The sequence below is a fragment of the Gaeumannomyces tritici genome (genome assembly GCF_000145635.1).
Source record: "Gaeumannomyces tritici R3-111a-1 unplaced genomic scaffold supercont2.1, whole genome shotgun sequence".
Taxonomy (NCBI): domain Eukaryota; kingdom Fungi; phylum Ascomycota; class Sordariomycetes; order Magnaporthales; family Magnaporthaceae; genus Gaeumannomyces; species Gaeumannomyces tritici.
This window is the reverse complement of record NW_008804545.1, coordinates 770259-788706: the sequence shown is the minus strand read 5'-3', so window position 1 is coordinate 788706 and position 18448 is coordinate 770259. Positions and strand designations below refer to the sequence as shown.

General features: G+C 60.2%; 6 protein-coding genes across 6 annotated transcripts; 4 read left to right on the top strand and 2 right to left on the bottom strand.

Moving 5' to 3' along the window:
- Positions 1 to 1850: 1850 nt before the first annotated feature.
- GGTG_00242 (hypothetical protein) lies at positions 1851 to 2901 on the bottom strand (the record flags this gene model as incomplete). Its single annotated transcript, XM_009217984.1, has 3 exons — positions 1851 to 2169; positions 2247 to 2386; positions 2762 to 2901. 3 exons carry the CDS (start codon positions 2899 to 2901, stop codon positions 2006 to 2008), a joined length of 444 nt encoding a protein of 147 aa, XP_009216248.1. The 3' UTR covers positions 1851 to 2005.
- On the top strand, positions 2703 to 8296 carry GGTG_00241 (WEE protein kinase). The gene is made up of 2 exons (XM_009217983.1): positions 2703 to 6477; positions 6551 to 8296. The coding sequence occupies exons 1-2, from the start codon at positions 3646 to 3648 to the stop codon at positions 7298 to 7300; spliced, it is 3582 nt and encodes a 1193-aa protein (XP_009216247.1). The 5' UTR covers positions 2703 to 3645; the 3' UTR covers positions 7301 to 8296.
- On the bottom strand, positions 8238 to 12900 carry GGTG_00240 (spindle pole body component alp6). The gene is made up of 2 exons (XM_009217982.1): positions 12612 to 12900; positions 8238 to 12513 (listed from the first exon to the last, which is right to left on the bottom strand). Exons 1-2 carry the CDS (start codon positions 12743 to 12745, stop codon positions 9759 to 9761), a joined length of 2889 nt encoding a protein of 962 aa, XP_009216246.1. The 5' UTR covers positions 12746 to 12900; the 3' UTR covers positions 8238 to 9758.
- Positions 12901 to 13170: 270 nt separating this feature from the next.
- On the top strand, positions 13171 to 13422 carry GGTG_00239 (hypothetical protein; the record flags this gene model as incomplete). Its single annotated transcript, XM_009217981.1, has 1 exon — positions 13171 to 13422. One exon carries the CDS (start codon positions 13171 to 13173, stop codon positions 13420 to 13422), a length of 252 nt encoding a protein of 83 aa, XP_009216245.1.
- A 24-nt stretch (positions 13423 to 13446) lies between these two features.
- On the top strand, positions 13447 to 15131 carry GGTG_00238 (hypothetical protein; the record flags this gene model as incomplete). Its single annotated transcript, XM_009217980.1, has 4 exons — positions 13447 to 13669; positions 13791 to 14080; positions 14168 to 14273; positions 14356 to 15131. 4 exons carry the CDS (start codon positions 13447 to 13449, stop codon positions 15129 to 15131), a joined length of 1395 nt encoding a protein of 464 aa, XP_009216244.1.
- An 813-nt stretch (positions 15132 to 15944) lies between these two features.
- Positions 15945 to 18228, top strand: GGTG_00237 (benzoate 4-monooxygenase). The gene is made up of 2 exons (XM_009217979.1): positions 15945 to 16743; positions 16824 to 18228. The coding sequence occupies exons 1-2, from the start codon at positions 16445 to 16447 to the stop codon at positions 18061 to 18063; spliced, it is 1539 nt and encodes a 512-aa protein (XP_009216243.1). The 5' UTR covers positions 15945 to 16444; the 3' UTR covers positions 18064 to 18228.
- Positions 18229 to 18448: the final 220 nt, after the last annotated feature.

The following is an 18448-nucleotide window of genomic DNA, read 5'->3' as shown; positions in this document are numbered from 1 at the left end:
CAGCATGAAGAAAAGTAATATTGCGATCAGTTAATACGGGAGCTCGACCCCGGGGCACTTATTTCCTTCGTTTTCTGCCTTCGAAATTGCTGAGAGGGGTTCGTGAGAGAAACGAGACAAAAAAAAGCAAACACCTCGAGGCTAGCCCTGCGCCACCCCGTTCGTTCCGGTTGCTATTTTGTTCCTTTGTTTTGATCTGCTACTTTTTGTCTTTTTGATTACCAGGGCTTGTCCAAAAGTCAGGCGAGGTCTCAGGCGGGCAGCGGAAGCTGCGGGCCGGTGGCTCCCCCCGTCCCCGCCTGCCCCCCCCCCCCCATTTTCCTTCTTTTTCTTTTCTTTTCACGCCGTCTTCCCCAAGGCTGACACTGAAAGGGGGGCAAATTGTGAGGGAAAATAGGGGCGACGACGGTGCTCCCCTGGGCGCCGCAGCGCGAGGTGCAAAAGGCTGAGCGGGCGCGCGGTTGCGGTAATAAAAAAGATTCGGTGTGCTTCGAGATATGCAAGAAAAGGGAGAGGAGCCTTACTGGATGTGGCTCTGGAACCTCCACTGCTGTGCAGAGGGATGAGGGGGACTTGCAGAAAGGCGGTGACGTCGCCTTGTAGACTTGTTCGCTTGCATGCACGTGTCATGGGGGGGGGGGACCTTGGAATAAACGTGGCCCGTCCTCCTTTCTGCATCCCACGCATCCCTTGCGCTGGCGAGGCGGCTGCATGGGGACATGCGAGGCGCAAGGCGCACGAAAAAAAAAACCAGACGGGCGCGGGTGGACAGGCGCAACGCAGACACGCAGTCACAGGTGGCATGCTCTGATTCTCTGCCCGGCGTGCCTGGCGCCCCTCCCAGCCGTCTCCAGTCTTGTGCAGCTGATCGCCAGCAGCCCACGGCGGGGGGATGCCATCGATCTGCCGCGATCACTAAAGTGCGCGCTGGGTGTGCATGGGCCCGACGGCGACCTCTGAGTGGTGGCGGGTACGTATTGTGCGCATACTGCGAGGTTGGGCACATCCGGTGATCCGGTAGCCCAGCCCTTGCCAGCAGGCAGACCATGATGGATACCGTTCTAGTATAGTACAGTTGGCAACCCGATGAGGTGGTTTGTTGATTTCCGTTTTGGGAGCAAGTAAACAATGGGCCATCAACAGAACCCCTCCTCCTCGCCTCCTGGATTTTGATGTCTTGGTTATGTATATTGTTGTTGTTTCTTTTGCGTCTTATTTTTTGCGTCTTATTTTTTGCAGTTTGCAACGCAGATCTCCATCCTACCTTAAGGGACTCCAGGAAACCCTTCCCGCAGCGGCGATAACCTTTTTGGGCCGTGTTATGCGGGTGAATGGAACAGCCACCTTAGGGCATTGGTGGTGTGAAGGACCCTTTTCCCTGGCATTGGGTGGTCGGCCAGCCCCAGGGCTCCGGGGGTGCTCCCAGCTTCGAAAGTTGGCAGCAAGCCTCGACGCTAAGCTAAGGTGTCGCCGTTTTACCGTACGAAGATCACGAACCAGGCACACGGTGGTGTGGGCTCCCGATTGGGCCGGCATTTTACGGCATTGGCAGACGGCTGGGTCAGGGTGGTGGGTGGTGGCCAGGATGGGAGAGGTGGGATGGAGGGGAGCCAAGCTGCAGAGCGAAAATCAAAACAGGTAGCGAGGGGGAAGAGAAGAAAAAAAATCGTCCCAAGTTCTGGCTCATTCCTCGCGCGCGCAGGGTTGGCATGGGCGCGAAGCCGCCTGCTCTCCCGTGAAACGCCTTGACGCAGGCCAGGTGGCGACTTTCTCGGCCGGCGGCCTGAGTCAATATTGGGGGTATCGCGCACGGGAGAAGGGGAAAAAGGAAGGGCCAGCGGCCAAAGCAACAATGGGGCGGCGGCTGCTGCTGCACGGACAAACGACGTAGCGAAGGGTCAAAGACAGTAGGAAAAACAACAAAACAGACAACAAAGACGACGTGAACGAGCCCGGTGGAGGCATGGCGTGGGAAACGAGAGACAACGGTTAGGGTTTGGCTGGTCTAGTCTGGGGGTCTATTGTCGTTGCATTCTTCAGTTCGTTCCAGCTGGGCCATCCGCAGAGGCAGGCACGAGCAGGCACGAGCAGGCACGAGCAGGCGAGGCGTCTGCGGCAGGCGGAAGCGACGGGACTCCCAACCATGGCCAAGGCCAGCCCAGCCGAGGCCTCATGGCATGAACAACACATTTGCAAGTCACCAAAGTGCAATATGGGAAACCGGAAATCGGGAAATAGGCACTTACCCAACGGGATGCTGGGGGAGTGGGACGAGGGAGGCTGGGGGGAGTGCAATATCGATTTTCCCGCCTCCTCAGCGCGCTGCAGAGCACGGCGGCCGCTGTGACGGGCGTGGACGGGCGTGGACGCAGCGGGGGCGCGCTTGCTGGTTGGGACCAAGACCAAGCCAGCAGGGAGCCAGCAGGGTGGGGGCTAGGGTTCAGGGCCAGACCCCTGCCCAAAAGTGGACAAGGAGACGCGTCCCACTTATGTGCACGATCCCAATTGGGTAAGAGAGTAAACAACACGCGCCGCTGGCCACTCAGAGGGCCGCAATCCGTCGGCCTCGGGGCATGACTGGGGGGGATTTTCCCACGAGAGCCCGCATCCACCGCAGCACCCACTGCAGCACACACGCAGGCATCCACCCCGACCCCCTCGACCCTCCAAAATTGAAAGTCCGGCCGATGCCTCCTGTCAATCTGTCGCTCGCCCGTCCTTCCTGTCTGCCGTCCATCAAACACCCGCGACCACCCGCGACCCGCGACTGAAGTACTCGGGGGCCTTTCGAGACTTGTCGCCGTCATCCCAGCGGGAGAGAATCGAGCACCGAGCATAGTCGCTCTTGCAAGCGCTGGACCAGAGTTCCAGAGCCCAGAGTGTCGTCATTGACATCATCATTCGCCACACGGGCTGTGACTGTTTTCTCAGCGTAAACCCACGACTGCGACTGCCTGTACTTTTACCTCCAGCTCCGACCACCGCCGCGCCGCCAACGACCCGTCCCGGACATTCCTCCCTCGACTTTGCGCGCCAGCCAACACCACAAACAGAACCAGCCAACACACACCCTCACCTCAGCGCGGGACTGGCCACAAAACAAAAACACCAGCGCCGCCCCGAATCATGCTGTAGATCGGTCCAGTCGGATCCTCCCTTCTTTCTCTCCCCCTCATCTTAACGTGGCGCACACCCTGCCCGGCTTGCCTTCTTCGTCGCCCTACCATCCACCAACCCATCCTTCTTCGCTTCATGCACGCAGGCACTTTTCACTCCTAAGAAACGGACCGTTCCAGCCCTGCGCCGCCTCTTCTCGTTGTACTTTTTGTTTCAAAAAAATCAGATCATCAGAGCAGCGCTTTCCCTGATCTGCCCCATCACAAGCAAGCCACCACCACCGCACGAGGCGCACCTTCCTATACCCACCGACGATATAGAGGTAGCTTACCCTTCCGACCGACTTCAAGCCGGCAGTTGCTTTCCACCTCTTTTCAAGTTTTCCGCTTCGCCCCTTTCGGCCTGCCTACCACCCAGCTGCATCGTTCGCACGGGATCTCACCCTCGGGCGCATGCGCTGGAGCCCGCACGGCTTAAAAGCAAGCACGGGAGCAGTGTTTCGGCGTCAGACCGTCGCATTCCAGGTCAATGGCGTTCTCAAACTCCAGCGGGGGCACTCTGACGCTTCCATCGCCAACAGGCGTGCACCACGTCGACGTGAGCGCTGCTGTCCGCTCTCTCAGACGGTCGCTGTCGCGCTCACCATCGAAATTCCACCTCATGCGCACCGCATCGGACAGCTCCGACAACGCGGCTAGCTCGCCTAACTCGCCGTCGCCGCAATCGCCCTGCCCACAACAGTTCCGCAGTCATCAGCAACAACAATCGGTCGCGTCGCCCCACCCCGCGCCCGCATCAACCTTCGCCCAATCCACGCCTTTCTATCAATCGGCGCACGCCTCGCACACACCCGTAGGCTCGCCATCGCCATTTCGCTCCAACGTGAAGCTGTCGCTTCGCTCGTCGCGCCCCAAGGCCGCCTCGGCCAAGCCGTCGCGCACGCGCCCCTCTCCGCGCAGCCCACTGAAGAGGGCTCTGAGCTCCAACACCGACGCCGGCAACGCCGCGCCGCCCTCATTTACTCCAACCCTCGACGCCTTCTCGGGACAAGAAAACAACTTCAACTCGTTTTCTCAGACTTTTGGTAACAGTGGCCGCTCCAGCGTCTTCGGGCAGAAGGCCGGGTCGCGTCACAGCATGCATCTAGATCTTTCTGGCGCCTCCAAAGGCGGCACGTCGACGACGCGCTTCATAGAAAACAAGAGCGAGACGTACCCGACGTCGACCCTCAGTCCCATGAAGAGATCGGATTCCATCATGACGACAGATTCCCAGGGCAGCCCCGTCGCTAAGCGGCGTAGCCTGCATGGCATCGCAAGCCTTGGCATCGATTTCAACACCATTCTCGATCAAACGCCACCACCACCGCCGCCGCCTCGTGCGAGCTTCGAGATCCACGACGACATCAACCAAGAGTACAAGCTAACGGGCTCCCCATCACTCTTCAGCCGCGAGTTTGCTTTCCCGTCTTCTCCCACCCCTGCTGCCGTCCCCAAGCGCTCATCTTCGCTGCGCAAGTCGACCCTGCAGCAGCGCCATGACCCACGATCATCCTGGGGCAAGCGACAAGGAGAGAGGTACCTGGCTCAGCAGTCATTCGAGGCGTCGACCCCGGCTCCGCGTGGCAAGCAGCACAGGACATCCCTCGACCAGATGCTTCAGCCTGATTCTCGCGAGAGTCCCTTTTCATCGCGTGGCCCTCTCCCTAACGCCTCTGCGCACTTTCCCGACAGGCCCCCCCACCAACCTCACCCGCTTTCGAGGACAATCACGACTTCCTCATCATCTGGCTCCAGCATCGTGGCGGACGATTCGCCTACCCACTTCCCGCCGCCGCCGCTGCCAGTGGATCGCACTAGGGGACCACTGAACTTTGCCAAGTCGCTCCCTGTTGGTGCTGAGAGGCCTAATGAGCCCCTGGCTACTCCGTCGTACAAATCGGCGAAACCGCTACAGGCCGTGTTTGCGGCGTCCACCGGACTGGTTTCCAAGATGAACCGGAACCCGGAAATTGACCCTGCCCAGCGCGGTGGCTCCAAGAAGATGATGATGCCTGACACACCCTGCAAGACCAGGAGAGACGTGTACCAGTCAAGTCAGAACTACCCTCACAACACTTATCCTCCCTCATCTGGGAGTTCCCGCAAGCAGCGACGGTCCCTCATCTCGAACCAGAGCCCCTTCAGCCCCGCGCCGAAGCCCAGCTTTACGGGGTTTGGGAGCTCCGAGAGGCCAGGCGGCCTCTTCAAGCTGCGGAGCAGTCACAGCCGCAAGAGCAGCATGCTCAGCTTTGATAGCGATGGGGACGCCCAGCTGACAACTGACATCGAGCTTCCTCCTACCCCAACCAAAGCCCTGGTCGCAGCGAAATCTGTGTCTACGGGAGCCATCCACTCGACGCCCCTGGGCAATCGCCGCACTTTCGCCCCATCTGCATCCGCATTTGGTGGTTCAGTTGTACGGACAACCCCGACGGAGCTGAGTGGTAAGTCACGTCTGCCTGTCAAGTTTTCTCGGGCGGAAAGGGACACTTTGGACTTGTTCGATGTGGCAGCCTCACCGGCTGCTCACCGAACCAGGGCGTCATGTGCCACCATTTCACGCATGCCTGCCGCTCTTGAGCGCAGTGTTCGGCGGGGACGGGCCTACACCACCTCGCTCGACCACGACATGGCGCCCACGACGCCTACTCTTGGTGGCAGCGTTTTCAACACCAAGCTGGAGTTTGCTAAGATTGGCGATGTGTCTCCAGCGAGCCCAAAGACGCCATCAGACGCCGGCGTTCCTCTTGATGCCAGCCGTCTCTCAATTTCCGGACATGACGAGCCCGCCCGTCGTCTGGCGGTAAACCCGCCGGCCACCCCTACCACGACAACTGGGCGTGGCTCCGTCTTCGATTTCGGCAGCCGCCGCGCCATTACTCCTGTGAATGGCACTGGCCCTGGTGAGATCGACCTGGTCCTTGCCTCGCGCTTCACCAAGATCGAGTCCATCGGCAAGGGCGAGTTCTCCCAGGTCTTCCGCGCCTCGAGTCTCCCCGCGCCCAAGACGTTCGGTGGCATCGCTGGCACCCCACCTACCCCTGTCGCGGAGCGTCTTTATGCGGTCAAGAAGCTGCGACATGCGTTTACCGGCAACAAGGACCGTGAGAACAAGATGCGTGAAGTTGAAATCCTGAAGGCCCTGAAGGGGTCCGACAACATCCTCCAGTTCGAAGACAGCTGGGAGCATCGGGGCCACCTTTACATCCAGACCGAATTCTGCGAGGAGGGTAGCCTCGAGAAGTTCCTGGGTGACATTGGCCATCTGGGTCGCCTCGACGACTTCCGAATCTGGAAGATTCTGCTCGAGATCTCGCAGGTAAGCACACCGAATCTGGTAAAACTTGGTTCACGAACCCATGTGAGACTAACATTTGCTTTGTTTGTCCTAGGGTCTCAACGCCATTCACGACGCCGGCTTTATCCATCTCGACCTGAAGCCAGCCAACATCTTGATCACCTTCGATGGCACGCTCAAGATCGGTGACTTTGGCATGGCTACCACATGGCCTGCCGCCAGGCACGTCGAAGCCGAGGGGGACCGCGAGTACCTCAGCCCCGAGATTCTTCAAGGCCAGGTCGACAAGCCCGCCGACATCTTCGCCCTCGGTCTCATCATCCTCGAAATCGCTACCAACTCTTTCCTCCCCGACAACGGCCCGACTTGGGTTGCGCTGAGGGAAGGCGACCTTTCTCTCGTTGACTCTCTCACCTCGGCCGAAGCCCAGGATATCAAGCGGGACGCACGCGGAGTGCCGTTGACCCAGGACCCCACGCCTTATGAGGAGCTTGTGGGTGCCTTTGGCACGCCTCAGCGCGAATTTCCCTTCGGCCGTGTTCAGCAGACCTACAACCCTAGCAACCTTTTTGGCTCGCCGAAGCGGGTCCAAGAGCCCGTCGCCCCGACCTTTATGCGAGACTCGGCCGACCAAGGCTCGCTCGATGCGCTCGTCCGGTGGATGATTCAGCCCAAGGCGGCGGCACGGCCACGTGTCCGTGATGTCCTCGACTTCTCATCTATCAGCTGGGTCTCGAGGACCCGTCGGGCTCCCGCGACCGTCTTCGAGGGCAACTGGGGCCCTGAGGGAGCCGCAGCCGGCAAGCCTACTACGAACGACGACATCGAGATGATGGATGTCTGAAGCACCCATTCCTCTAATGGCGAAATCACCTAACTGCCTTGGCTGCCCTGCTTGCTCCCTTGGAGAACCTATCTTTGTTGAGATACTGGATATGGCACATGGAGATCTGGCAGGAAGTTGTTTGACTTGTCCTTGAATTGTTCGAGAGGAATTTTACTGGATATCCTCGCGCGCAAAGGATTATCGCGGCTCTATTCTGGAGGCCACGAAAGCCGGGCCGACCCGCAACAACAGCTCCAAAGCAGAGACGCTAGCACCAATCCCCCGATATACATCACCTACTATGACGAATTTTACGACATACGGAGACTCGAACCCTGTGGCTCGGCTGCGGAATAACCAACGTTGCAACATTGCCAACTGCCTGTGCTTCGGGCCTAGCACGCAACGCACGGCATTTACCATCACCGCATCACTAGGACATGAGCTCCTCATCCGCCTGGAATGGCGGCTCTACACTAATACCCACACCCATCTCATCTGTTTGAGGGAAAATCTTCTTCTCTAATACCAGGGACTGCAGCAATGCACCGCAGTCCCTGTGTCGACAGTGGGCCCGTCTCGCCATTACGAGGCGAAATGCAGCTCGACACTCGACTCTTCCCACCTGGGTATGTACCTGGTGGTATTGTACTTTGTTACACCGGAGGCTGGGTTGGAATTTGGTGGACCAAAACATCATGTACAGGAACGGTCAGGGGCATGGTTTGGTGGGCGGTAGCAATAACCTTGGCATAGGTTTGCTTGTTCATTTTCATCTCTTCCTTTTTCTTCGCTCTTTTTCCTATTGTCCTGGCTCATATTTGCTTTCTTTTCTTCTTGTCTCTGGGAAAGGAGGGACATTGCCACCAACATTATATCGCATCTGCCCCATCACCCCCGTCTGTATCGGGAGGAGGTCGCTGGCTATCATGACTGAATGACGGACGATAAACGATGAGTTAGTTATTCTGCATCTACCATTTAGGACAATAGCAGAATCTGCTTTCTGAAACGCCTTGTTTCCCTTTGCATGTGATGATGGCTCGCATTTTTGCACATGACTCTAGTTCCATGTTTCTAGGTATCTAACGACGACGGATTACGGACGCAAGGCTAACTGCTGGATGTGCCGTCATCGATGCTGCCTGTTGACCAAGAAGGCAGGGGGAGGCGGGGTCAGGTCAGGATAGCGGGAGCAAATATGATGTGCATTGCATCTGGGCTGGCTATTCTGGCCGCATGCAGGCAAGCGGGGGAAACGAAGACGAAGTAAACAAATGCATGATTGACGCGTTCATTGGCAGATAGATGGGCGACTTGGTCAAGTCGATGTCATGGCGGGCGAGGGAGGGTGGGATGAGTGGATGATGGCTGGCAAGGAGCGCCATTCTTGCTCGTGGAGACCATGTCTCGGGGGAGTCCCCGACTGCGGCCAAGAGCAGCGGCCGGCGCGGGGCGTGGATGACGGAGGATCAGGGAGGGCGTCGATGCAGTGAGGGGAGGGTGAGAGAGAGAGAGGTTAAAAGACAGGTCTGGATGGCTGTGTGACCCGCGATCCCAAGGCTAGGCCAGGCACCAGGTCGGTAGGTATCCAGACTGCCATGGAGCTAGAGAGACGCCTGCCTGCCCCGCCTGCCTGCCTGCCTGCCTACTGCTGCGCACGCGCACACTGCGGACTCGAGGCATGGATGGCGGCAGGACTGGTAGGGCGGCGGGATGTGCTGACATGACACGGCATGCTGCGCCGTAGACCAACGCCCCCTCCCTCCCCCTTCTCCCGAGCTGCTGCCGGTATATCTGTACAAGGCTATGCATGACACGGGCATGACCGCAAGCGCGTTCTGCTTCTTATACTGTGTAGCATCCAGTAGGACGTATTGCAGGCGCCTCCATCCCTCCCGGCCTGAAACTGCTCAACCCCAGTATCCGTCACGCCCGTCAGCCCCCTCCGTCCGTCCCGTTGCACACGCGCCCCCGCCTCCCCCCTGTGCCTGCCAGCTGCTGCGGTGGTGGGGGAGGAGGTATATCAAAAATCGTGAGTCGAAAGGCACCCCCACAACGTCGACGATGATGGTGGTGGTCAGGGCCAAAAATAACCTAAAAGTGGATGTGGATGAGAGAGAAAAAGAAAGTAAAGACACCAAAAAGGGTAAGAGTAAACAAGAATCAAAACAAAGAAACACAAAATCATATACATGAAACAATAAACAAACGCCCACTGACGCCCCTCCGCCCTCCCCCCGCGATTCCCAAGGAAAAAAAAAAACCCTCGCCGGTGTATTTCGTCATCGTCTCGGTCTATTGAGGGGAGTTGGAGAGGGGTGAATGACATCAGGGATGATTGCGACGTCGGCAATAGAGGTTTGTTTTGGCAAACGGCCGGGTTCCCTTGGACGCTACTGTACCTGCCTCCCTCGATCTAGGCCGGTGTGTTGTGTTTGTTTGCGGGCAAGGAAAGTCAATTCCTGTTTCAACTTCACTCCCCAGCACCACCACCACCACCACCACCCCTCACCGAGCCGGGGTACGACCCGCCCTGGGCGGTGGACCTGCCGCTCGAGGGCTTGTGGTGGCGCGCGCTGCGGAGGGTGGGCTGGTAGACGTCGTTGAAGTTCATGGCGATGCCCAGGAAGCGGGTCTCGTGCTCCGTCTGGTAGGCCAGGTCGCCCAGCAGGCGCTGCACGCGCCGGCGGAAGTCGGAGCCCAGCGTGCGCAGGCGCTCCTGCAGCGCGGGCAGCTCCGACGCGGCCGAGGAGGCAAAGGAGAGCGGCGGGTTGCTGATGTTGGCTTGATGGTGGTGGTGGTGGTGGTTGTTGTTGTGGTGGCGCTGGTTGATGTTGGGGTGGTTGTGGGTTTGGGTGCCGCCCATCTCGACGTCGTCGGCGCTTCGGCGGTTCCTGATGTTGCCGCCGCCGCCTCCGCGGGCCGTCTGGTTGAAGGCGTCGTTCTGGCGCTCCGTAAAGTCAGAGACGGCCCACGAGTAGAGGCCGTCGACGCAGTCGCGGTACGAGAGGATGTTGCGCAGCAGGTCGGCGATCTGGTTCATGGGCACGGACCGCTCCTCGTCGGCGGCGCCGGCGTCGGCGATGGACGTGTCGGCAACCCCGGCGGCGCTGCGGCGCTGCTTCGCGCCGAGTAGGCCCTTTTGGGTGATGGTGTTGAGGTAGGTCGTGTGCGCAGTGATGAGGTCGTCCAGCGTGGCGTCCTCGCGCGACAGAGCGGCCTGGAGCTGGCCCCACGAGGCCTCGATGACCTCGAACAGGATGTAATACTGCAGTTGGCCGGCCCAGTGTATCATCTCGGCCAGGACGCCGCGGGTGGACTTCCACGTCTGCGTGACGGTCGGGTCGTCCGACTGCAGGACCCCGCGCGAGCCCGTCATGCAGCGGCGCCACGTCGAGTGCACGGCGAACTCGACGCGCTTGACGCGCCACAGGAAGTTGAACATCTTGAGGTATTGGCGGCTGTGCCACTCGGTCAGGATGCAGTCGACGGGGGCGTCGATCTTGTACTCAAGCGTGAACAGGTCCCAGCCGATGTCGCCCTGAGACAGCTGCAGCATGCGCGCGTCGAGGCGTCGTAGGACCTCGGGGCTGGCGTACTGGGCGTTGGAGCCGCGGATGGCCTCCTCGAGCTTGGCTGTCAGGGTGTGACGGTACTGGGCGCCGGCGGGGCGGTCGAGGTTGGGTGCCAGCGACTCCATCAGCAGGGCGATGAAGTCGCCCTGGCCAAGCAGGATGTAGTCCTTCATAGCCTGCAGGTGCTCGAACAGGTGGAACTTGGACGTCATGAGGTGCATGAGGCGCTTCATGGTGGTCTTGTAGGCCTCGTCGATCCAGCCCTCGAGCGTGGCCGTGTCGCCGTAGCGCAGCTCCTTGGAAGCAGCCTTGCCGTATGCCTCAACCCACTCCGAGTCGCCGCAGCTGTGGCGGATGAAGTTGAGTGACTTGCCGATGAGGAACACCTTTTGCGCAAAGTCGGCGCTCATGATGCTGGGCACCATGGCCTCGTCCACCTCGAACTTGTCGTTCCATACCGAGCTGAGCCCGCGCGCTTTGGCCTCGTGGGACTTGGCCGCGCCAGGGTCTTGTTCGCGCACAAAGAACTCGCAGTACGGATCCGAGAGCTCGCCGTCGTAGATCCAGTGCCGCAGCATGTTGTAGAAGGGCCGCGTGACGTGGGCCAGGAGTCGCTCCGCGAACGCGCCCACCGTCGGGTCGCCGTGCGACGTCGAGAAGCTGTGCACCAAGGAGATGAGCGCACCGCCGCGCCGGCTGCCCGACTCTTCGGCTATCAGCGACAGTAGCCGCAGCCCCATGGTGGCCTCGCGCGTCCACACCACAAGCCGCTTGAGCGTTACGCCCGCCCGCCCGATCCCAGACCGCGGCGCCGATCCGTCGAGCGCCGCGAGCGCCCGCCGTACCTGCGCCTCCAGAGTCGCCACTAGGCTCAGGTACGACCGCAGCTCACTAGTGATGGCTGCCCGCAGGCTCTGGCCCAGCAGCCCCGTCGCGGGCGACTTGACGAAAACATCTAGACGGCGGTAGAGCAGCGACGGCTCGGCCAGCAGGTGGAGGAGCGATACGATGGGCGCAGGCAATGTTGCTGGCAACTTTAGTGTCGTCTCACCCGCGAAGGGGAGCGTGGCCGAGGAGAGACCTTGTAACGTGAAGGGTAGGTCCCGCAGGAGCACCGTCTCGGACGGGTTCAGCTCGACCGAGTTGTCTGCCAGAAGCGTCGACTTCAGCGATACGTCCCTTTGTGGGAGCGCCGGGTCCATGTCCATAGCATCGCCCCCGGCAGCATCGGCGGCGGCGGCAGCGGCCGCGGCCTTGGCCTCCTCGGGGCCCCTTCTCGTCTTTTCGGGCGGGAATTTGCGTAGTCCGCCTGGCTGGAAAGCATCGTTGATTTCGTCCCCAGAAGCCGAGGGTCTTGATGGTGGCTGCTGTTCCCTGTCATCTTGCCGGCGCACGCCATCACCCCTATCCCTCGGCGGAGCTGGCCTTTTGACAAGCGGGCTGACTGGTAGTGGCTCGCTGGGGTCTGGCGAGTCTGAGAGTTGGTAGAGAAGGTAGAGGATGGCCCACTTCTTGTCGAGCACGGGCAGGGACAGCAGGCGGGTATATAGGTTGGAAAAGCGCAGGGCCTGGCTGGGATTTGTGCTGATCAGCTTGCGCTTGATCAGGTCAGAGGCGTGGTTCGCATCGGACGCGATGGGGGTCGTTCCGTGGCTGCGTGGGCGGGCGTGTTAGTGGCTGGGTTGATAGCTGGATAGCTGGGTAGCTGGGCAGACAGAAGGCCCGACAGCTAAAGTGGGCGCACAACGCACGTATTGAGAATGTTCTTGACTATCTGGAAGCAGGCTGCATGGCGCTCCTGCGAGAGCTCGGGGTTGTTGGGGTCTGCGGGGACGAGGTGGGATATCAGGCCGTCGACGGCGTTGGCGATGCGGTGCTGCGACATAGTCGCATGTCTGCTGATGCTGCGGTCGCAGGTATGGATGCGGGTATGGGCGTTCTCGATTCCAAAGTAGCGGCGCCTGTTCCAGCATGAGCTACGCTCGTCGTCGCCGTCGTCAAGGTGAGTGCTCAAGGGGTGGGCCACACCGCGATTGGGCCTTGACTTTTGGTGGCGGGGAGCAAAGACGCGCCAGATTGACGCGATTTCAGTGGATGACGGGCCTGAACAGCCCGTGCAGCAGGCTGGCAGGGGATCGATGCGGCTGCAGTCCGTGTGGGGCCACACGTCCAGGGTACAGCTGCTCTAGGGCAAACTCCAGCCAAGGCGTGGTACCTGGTACTCGCCCAGGGCTGCAGCATCCACTCCAGGACCCAGGGGCTCAAGTTGTTCTCCGGCTGCCAACAAGAGCTCCGCAAATTTCGAACCACATGCGGAACGTCACGGTACGCATCCACGCATTTGGCGTCCGCACAAGAGCTGCCGGCCGCAACTTTGCCATCACCTCCTCGGCCAGGACTGCCCGAATCTATCGTCCCGACATCGAACCTGGGATCGCGCAATCGCCCGCTTTCTTCCGATGCGCCCATGACCCCGGCACTGTCCCCGCGCCGGGCCACAGAATCGCACGCGACGCGCGGCCGCCGCAGCTCGCAGCAGCAGCAGCTATTCCGACCATATGATCCAAGTCTGTCGCCGCCGCAGCCATGAACCCCGCCGAGCTCAGCCGCCCGGCCATCGGCCTCACCACCCCCGTGCTCGCCCACAAGTCCATCACCGTCTCTGTGCCTAACCTGCAAAAGACACCCAAAGTCGGCACCGCCGTCCCCGCCCGCATCGATCTCGAGCCCGTCTACTCGGCCCTCAAGTCGGCCCTAGGCCCCGAGCAATGGCTGATATATAAGGAAACCATCCCCCAATTCCTCGTTGGTATGTCACATCGCATCCATTGCCATGTTGCCATCGCGCCGGCTTCCTCACCGGCCGTGCCTTGCATCGCTTCCGCTGCCTGCTCCACGCCTTTCGCCCTTCTAACCTCTTGAAACAACAGGCCGCCTCACCCAGGCCGAGTTTGCCGAGCGCATCGACCCCATACTCGCGTCGCCCACCGGCGAACGAGAACATCTACACAACCAACTAATCGCCGCCATCTACGGCAATGTCACCCGAGACCTCCCCGATCAGGGCCTTGCCCCTTGGGTCAGCGCCAACGACAAGCCGTCAACAGCAGTCGGCAACAAGCCCTCCACCGGAGATGCCGCCGAGAGGAGGCTCAAGGGTGAAGTCATGCAACTGCCAAACCGAGATAGGCGGCGCATCAAAGATCTTGCGCTGAATGAGGTTTGTCCATACTTATTGCGCTTGGCCCTTGTCAATTGCCGCTCCCAGCCTTGCTAACAAATGCGTATGCGCTTTTCTGCTATCTAGCTCGACCCTTACGAAACCTTAGCAGGGGTATTTTCAGAACACCACAAGGCAAAGGCGCCAAAGGCAGTAGACGTACCACCTAGCGCCGGTGGCCTCAATCGCATGAGTATGTTTACGGCTCTTGCTCTGGTGCCGTCAGACCGCCACCACTGTTACCTTGCTCCACTAACATCGCTTGCTTCCGCCAGACTGGGACCTCGAGATTCGGAAACGCTACGCACAGCCATTAGCAGTCGAGTCGGGCGAGTTCCCCGACACAAGCAATGTCGAGGCTCGAATGCTGCCATTCTGTTACGAATATGGGCTCGTGTCCGGCCACGCATCCGACGCAGCACAGTTTGTCTCTGTCGCGGCCGAGGTGTTCATCAAGGAGATGCTTTCAACCGTGTTCAGTCGTACAAGGAGCAACGGCTCGGGCGAGCTAGGTGGAGGCAGCACCAACCCCACTGAAGGCACGTCGTGGATCCAGACCCATCGGTATCGGAAGCAACTCGCGCGAGAAGAGGGTGCAGCCAGGCGCGGCGAGCTGGCAAGGGACAAGAGCGGGCTACTCCCCGTCGAATCGCGGTCAGCTATCGAGCAGGGAGCACTGGGGATGGCGGACCTCCGGCTTGCGCTCGAGATGAGCGAGTGCGGCATGGCGACCTTCCCCATCATCTCGCAGTCCGTCATGTTCAGCTACCGCGAGGGCGAGCTGGATCAGTGGGAGGACTACACATGGATGGACGACGGCACTCCTAAGCCTCGCGACTCGGACGCGGATGGAGACACGCGCATGGGAGGTGGCACAGTCAACGGCACAGGTCACAAAACACCAGCGGGCGCGCCGCTTCCTAACGGCGTCTCCCACGACGGGGATGCCATGGATCTCGACGACTTTGACGCCATATGGTGGGAGGGTGCTGACTCGGACGATGGCGGCATTCTTGACGGCGTGCTGGATTCATGCTTGGCAGTCGGATGAGTATATTTCCGTCCTATTACTTTGCCCCCTTTTCACCCTCTCTGCTGCCCTCCCTCCTTTTCCCCCTTTGAGATTTCGATATTTCTTTTCTCCTTGTTGTCTTGTGGTCGATTGCAAAGGACAGGTCCACCTGAGCGAGATGAGGCGTTTTCACGATGGCGCCGTCGATGTGTTTGATTTTTGTTGGTAAATATTTTACCCGACTTGCTCAATGCCGGTCGAGAGGCTTTGCTCGGTCGTCCTGGGCTCCCGGGGCTTCCAGTATCTCTCCCAATTGTTCGCGCCGGATCGCTCCTCGCGCAAAAAAAAAAAAACTTCTTTCTTGTTACTATACCCGGCAAGGATTTTGGGGATTCCAGCATTCATCGGCATTGGTTTATGGCGTTTACAAGACAGGGTTGCGTGGCTTGGTTCGTGTTTTTTTTTTGGGGTGTTTTCTATCTTTGGTTTTTCTTCATTTTCCATTACCTTTCAAACCCTCTTTTTGTTTATACACTCTTCGACTTTCTTGGGTTCACTTTGTCCACTGCCCAGATATTGCCAGGATAGTGTTAGTGTTGTAGCAATGCACTGATGTATCAACTTTCTTCCGTACGCGTCACGATTCCTCGCCGTCCGTTGCAGTGGATGTAACAACAGCAAGGCCAGCATGGCCAGCTTGCGGAGTCAATAGAGCGGATCCAACACGGCAATACCCTGGTCTCCGGCAAACCCGAGCGTGCCAGGGCAGGCGGGTCCGCGACGTCAAGAGCCCCAACGCCCTGGATTTTGGGGTGCATATCCTAGAAATGATTTAAACCCGGGCACCGCGGAGGTTGTCGGTTATATGCGGGGGCGCTCTCAAATATTAGCGGACACACACATATCTGGTATTGACACAGCCGCACTACTCGCACACGGAGGAGACGGGGAATCTCCATCCCCGATGGACCCATAGTGAGGGGTTTGGCGCCATCCAAGGTTCGCCCGGCCCAAGAATCCAAGCATGGCCCTGCAGGGAGAATGGAGGGGTGACTGACCGGGTCGACATTTCGGCAGACGTGTGAGGGCGAGGAAAGGGGCGGGCCCGCAAGGGCCAACTATTTCAATGTCGTCTGGCGCATCCCACCGAGCCGAGGTTCAGCAACTCCCCGCGTAAGCGACCTCGGGGGACAAATAGTGGGAAAACACAGGACTGCCAACCACTGTCAGCCAGCCTGCCGAACGTGCACAACAGACAGCAACAACAGAAAGAGTATCAACGCCGAGAGGCACGCACAAACAGACCCGCGAGTAAGCAAGACCCAGGGGCTCCGCCCACCCAACCGGCCAACATGACGATAGCCGAGTACGTCCTGTCGCCTTGGGCGGCGCTCGCCGGCGTCGTGGCCTACTTCGTGTATCCGGTCCTGTTCACGTACGGAGCGTTCCGGGACATACCCGGCCCCCTGCTCGCGAAATTCTCCGACGTGTGGCTGTTCCTGGCGGCGCGGCGCGGGCGGCGGTACGCCATCGTGCACGAGGCGCACAAGAAGTACGGCAAGGTCATGCGGGTGCAGCCGAACCACATCAGCATCAACGACGACGAGGCGATCCAGGCTATCTATGGCCACGGGAATGGCTTCTTGAAGGCGTGAGGCTACCCTTTTGACCCCATTGGGCTTCGGTCGATCGGGAGTGCTAACATATATATCGGTGGGCTTTCTTTTGTAGCAACTTTTACGATGCCTTCGTCTCCATCCGGCGCGGCCTCTTCAACACGCGGTCGCGGGCCGAGCACACGCGCAAGCGCAAGATCGTCTCGCACACCTTTAGCGCCAAGTCGGTGGGCCAGTTCGAGTCCTACATTCACGGCAACCTCGAGCTCTTTGTGCAGCGCTGGGACGAGATGGCGGCCAAGGCGGCGGCAGGGGACTCGCCGGACGGCAGCTGCCACGTCGACAGCCTGCACTGGTTCAACTACATCGCCTTTGACGTCATCGGCGACCTGGCCTTCGGCGCGCCGCTGGGCATGCTCCGCTCGGGCGCCGACGTGGCCGAGCTGCGCGAGTCGCCCGACAGCGAGCCCGTGTATGCGCCCGCCGTCGAGATCCTCAACCGGCGCGGCGAGGTCTCGGCCACGCTGGGCTGCATGCCGCAGATCCTGCCCGTGGCCAAGTACATCCCGGACCCCTTCTTCCAAAAGGGCCTCGAGGCCGTCAAGTCGCTGGCCGGCATCGCCATCGCGCAGGTGCGGCGGCGGCTCGACAACCCCCCTCCGGCGGAGCGCAAGGACCTGCTGGCGCGGCTAATGGAGGGCCGAGACGACAAGGGCGAGCCGCTGGGCCGCGAGGAGCTCACGGCCGAGGCGCTGACGCAGCTCATCGCCGGCTCCGACACGACTTCCAACACGAGCTGCGCGCTGCTGTACCACGTCGTGAGGACGCCGCACGTGCTGCCCAAGCTGCGGGCCGAGATGGACGCCGCCATCCCCGCCGGCGTGGCCGTGCCGACGTTCGAGCAGGTGCGCGACCTGCCGTACCTGCAGGCCGTCGTCAACGAGACCATGCGCCACCACTCGACCTCGGGCATCGGCCTGCCGCGCATGGTGCCGCTCGACTCGCCCGGCGTCGAGATCTGCGGCCGCTTCTTCCCGCCGGGCACCGTGCTCAGCGTGCCCACCTACAGCGTCCACCACTCGGCCGAGATCTGGGGCCCCGACGCCGACGACTTCAGGCCCGAGAGGTGGGCCGAGGGGGCCATCACGGAGCGGCAGAAGAACGCCTTCATCCCGTTCAGCTACGGCCCGCGCGCGTGCATCGGCCGCAACATTGCCGAGATGGAGCTCAAGCTCATCGTGGCCGCGTGGGCGCGCCGGTACGACATCGAGCTTAAGCAGGGGCCGATGGAGACCCGTGAAGGGTTTCTGAGAAAGCCCCTCGCGCTAAAGGTTGCGTTCAAGAGGCGGGCGTAGACTGGGCTGGGGGACTTTTCGAACTTGGGCCGGCGACATTGGAAAGGACGGCGGTATGAGGATGGTAGTTGTTTGTGACAAAGAGGAGCCTAGATATAGAATGAAAAAGTACTTGAATCTCTAGGCGAGAGCAAATATCTGTCTGGTCGTTTTGTCGTGTGATGCTACCAAAGGCTGGCAGATTTCACAAGTGCAGCGTAGCGTGCAGGTGTATGGGCTTAATTGGCCCTGGCATGTTGGCCGCGGGTGACATGGGTCTTGTGGGCGACGTCAGTGGAGTGGTCGCGGGATCGCGTCGCACTTGCAGGGATTTTGATTTGCGGCGACGCGATCCGCGTTAGGAACGCGTTCGCCAAAAGAGCTCGTGCGCCCCTCCACTTCAAAA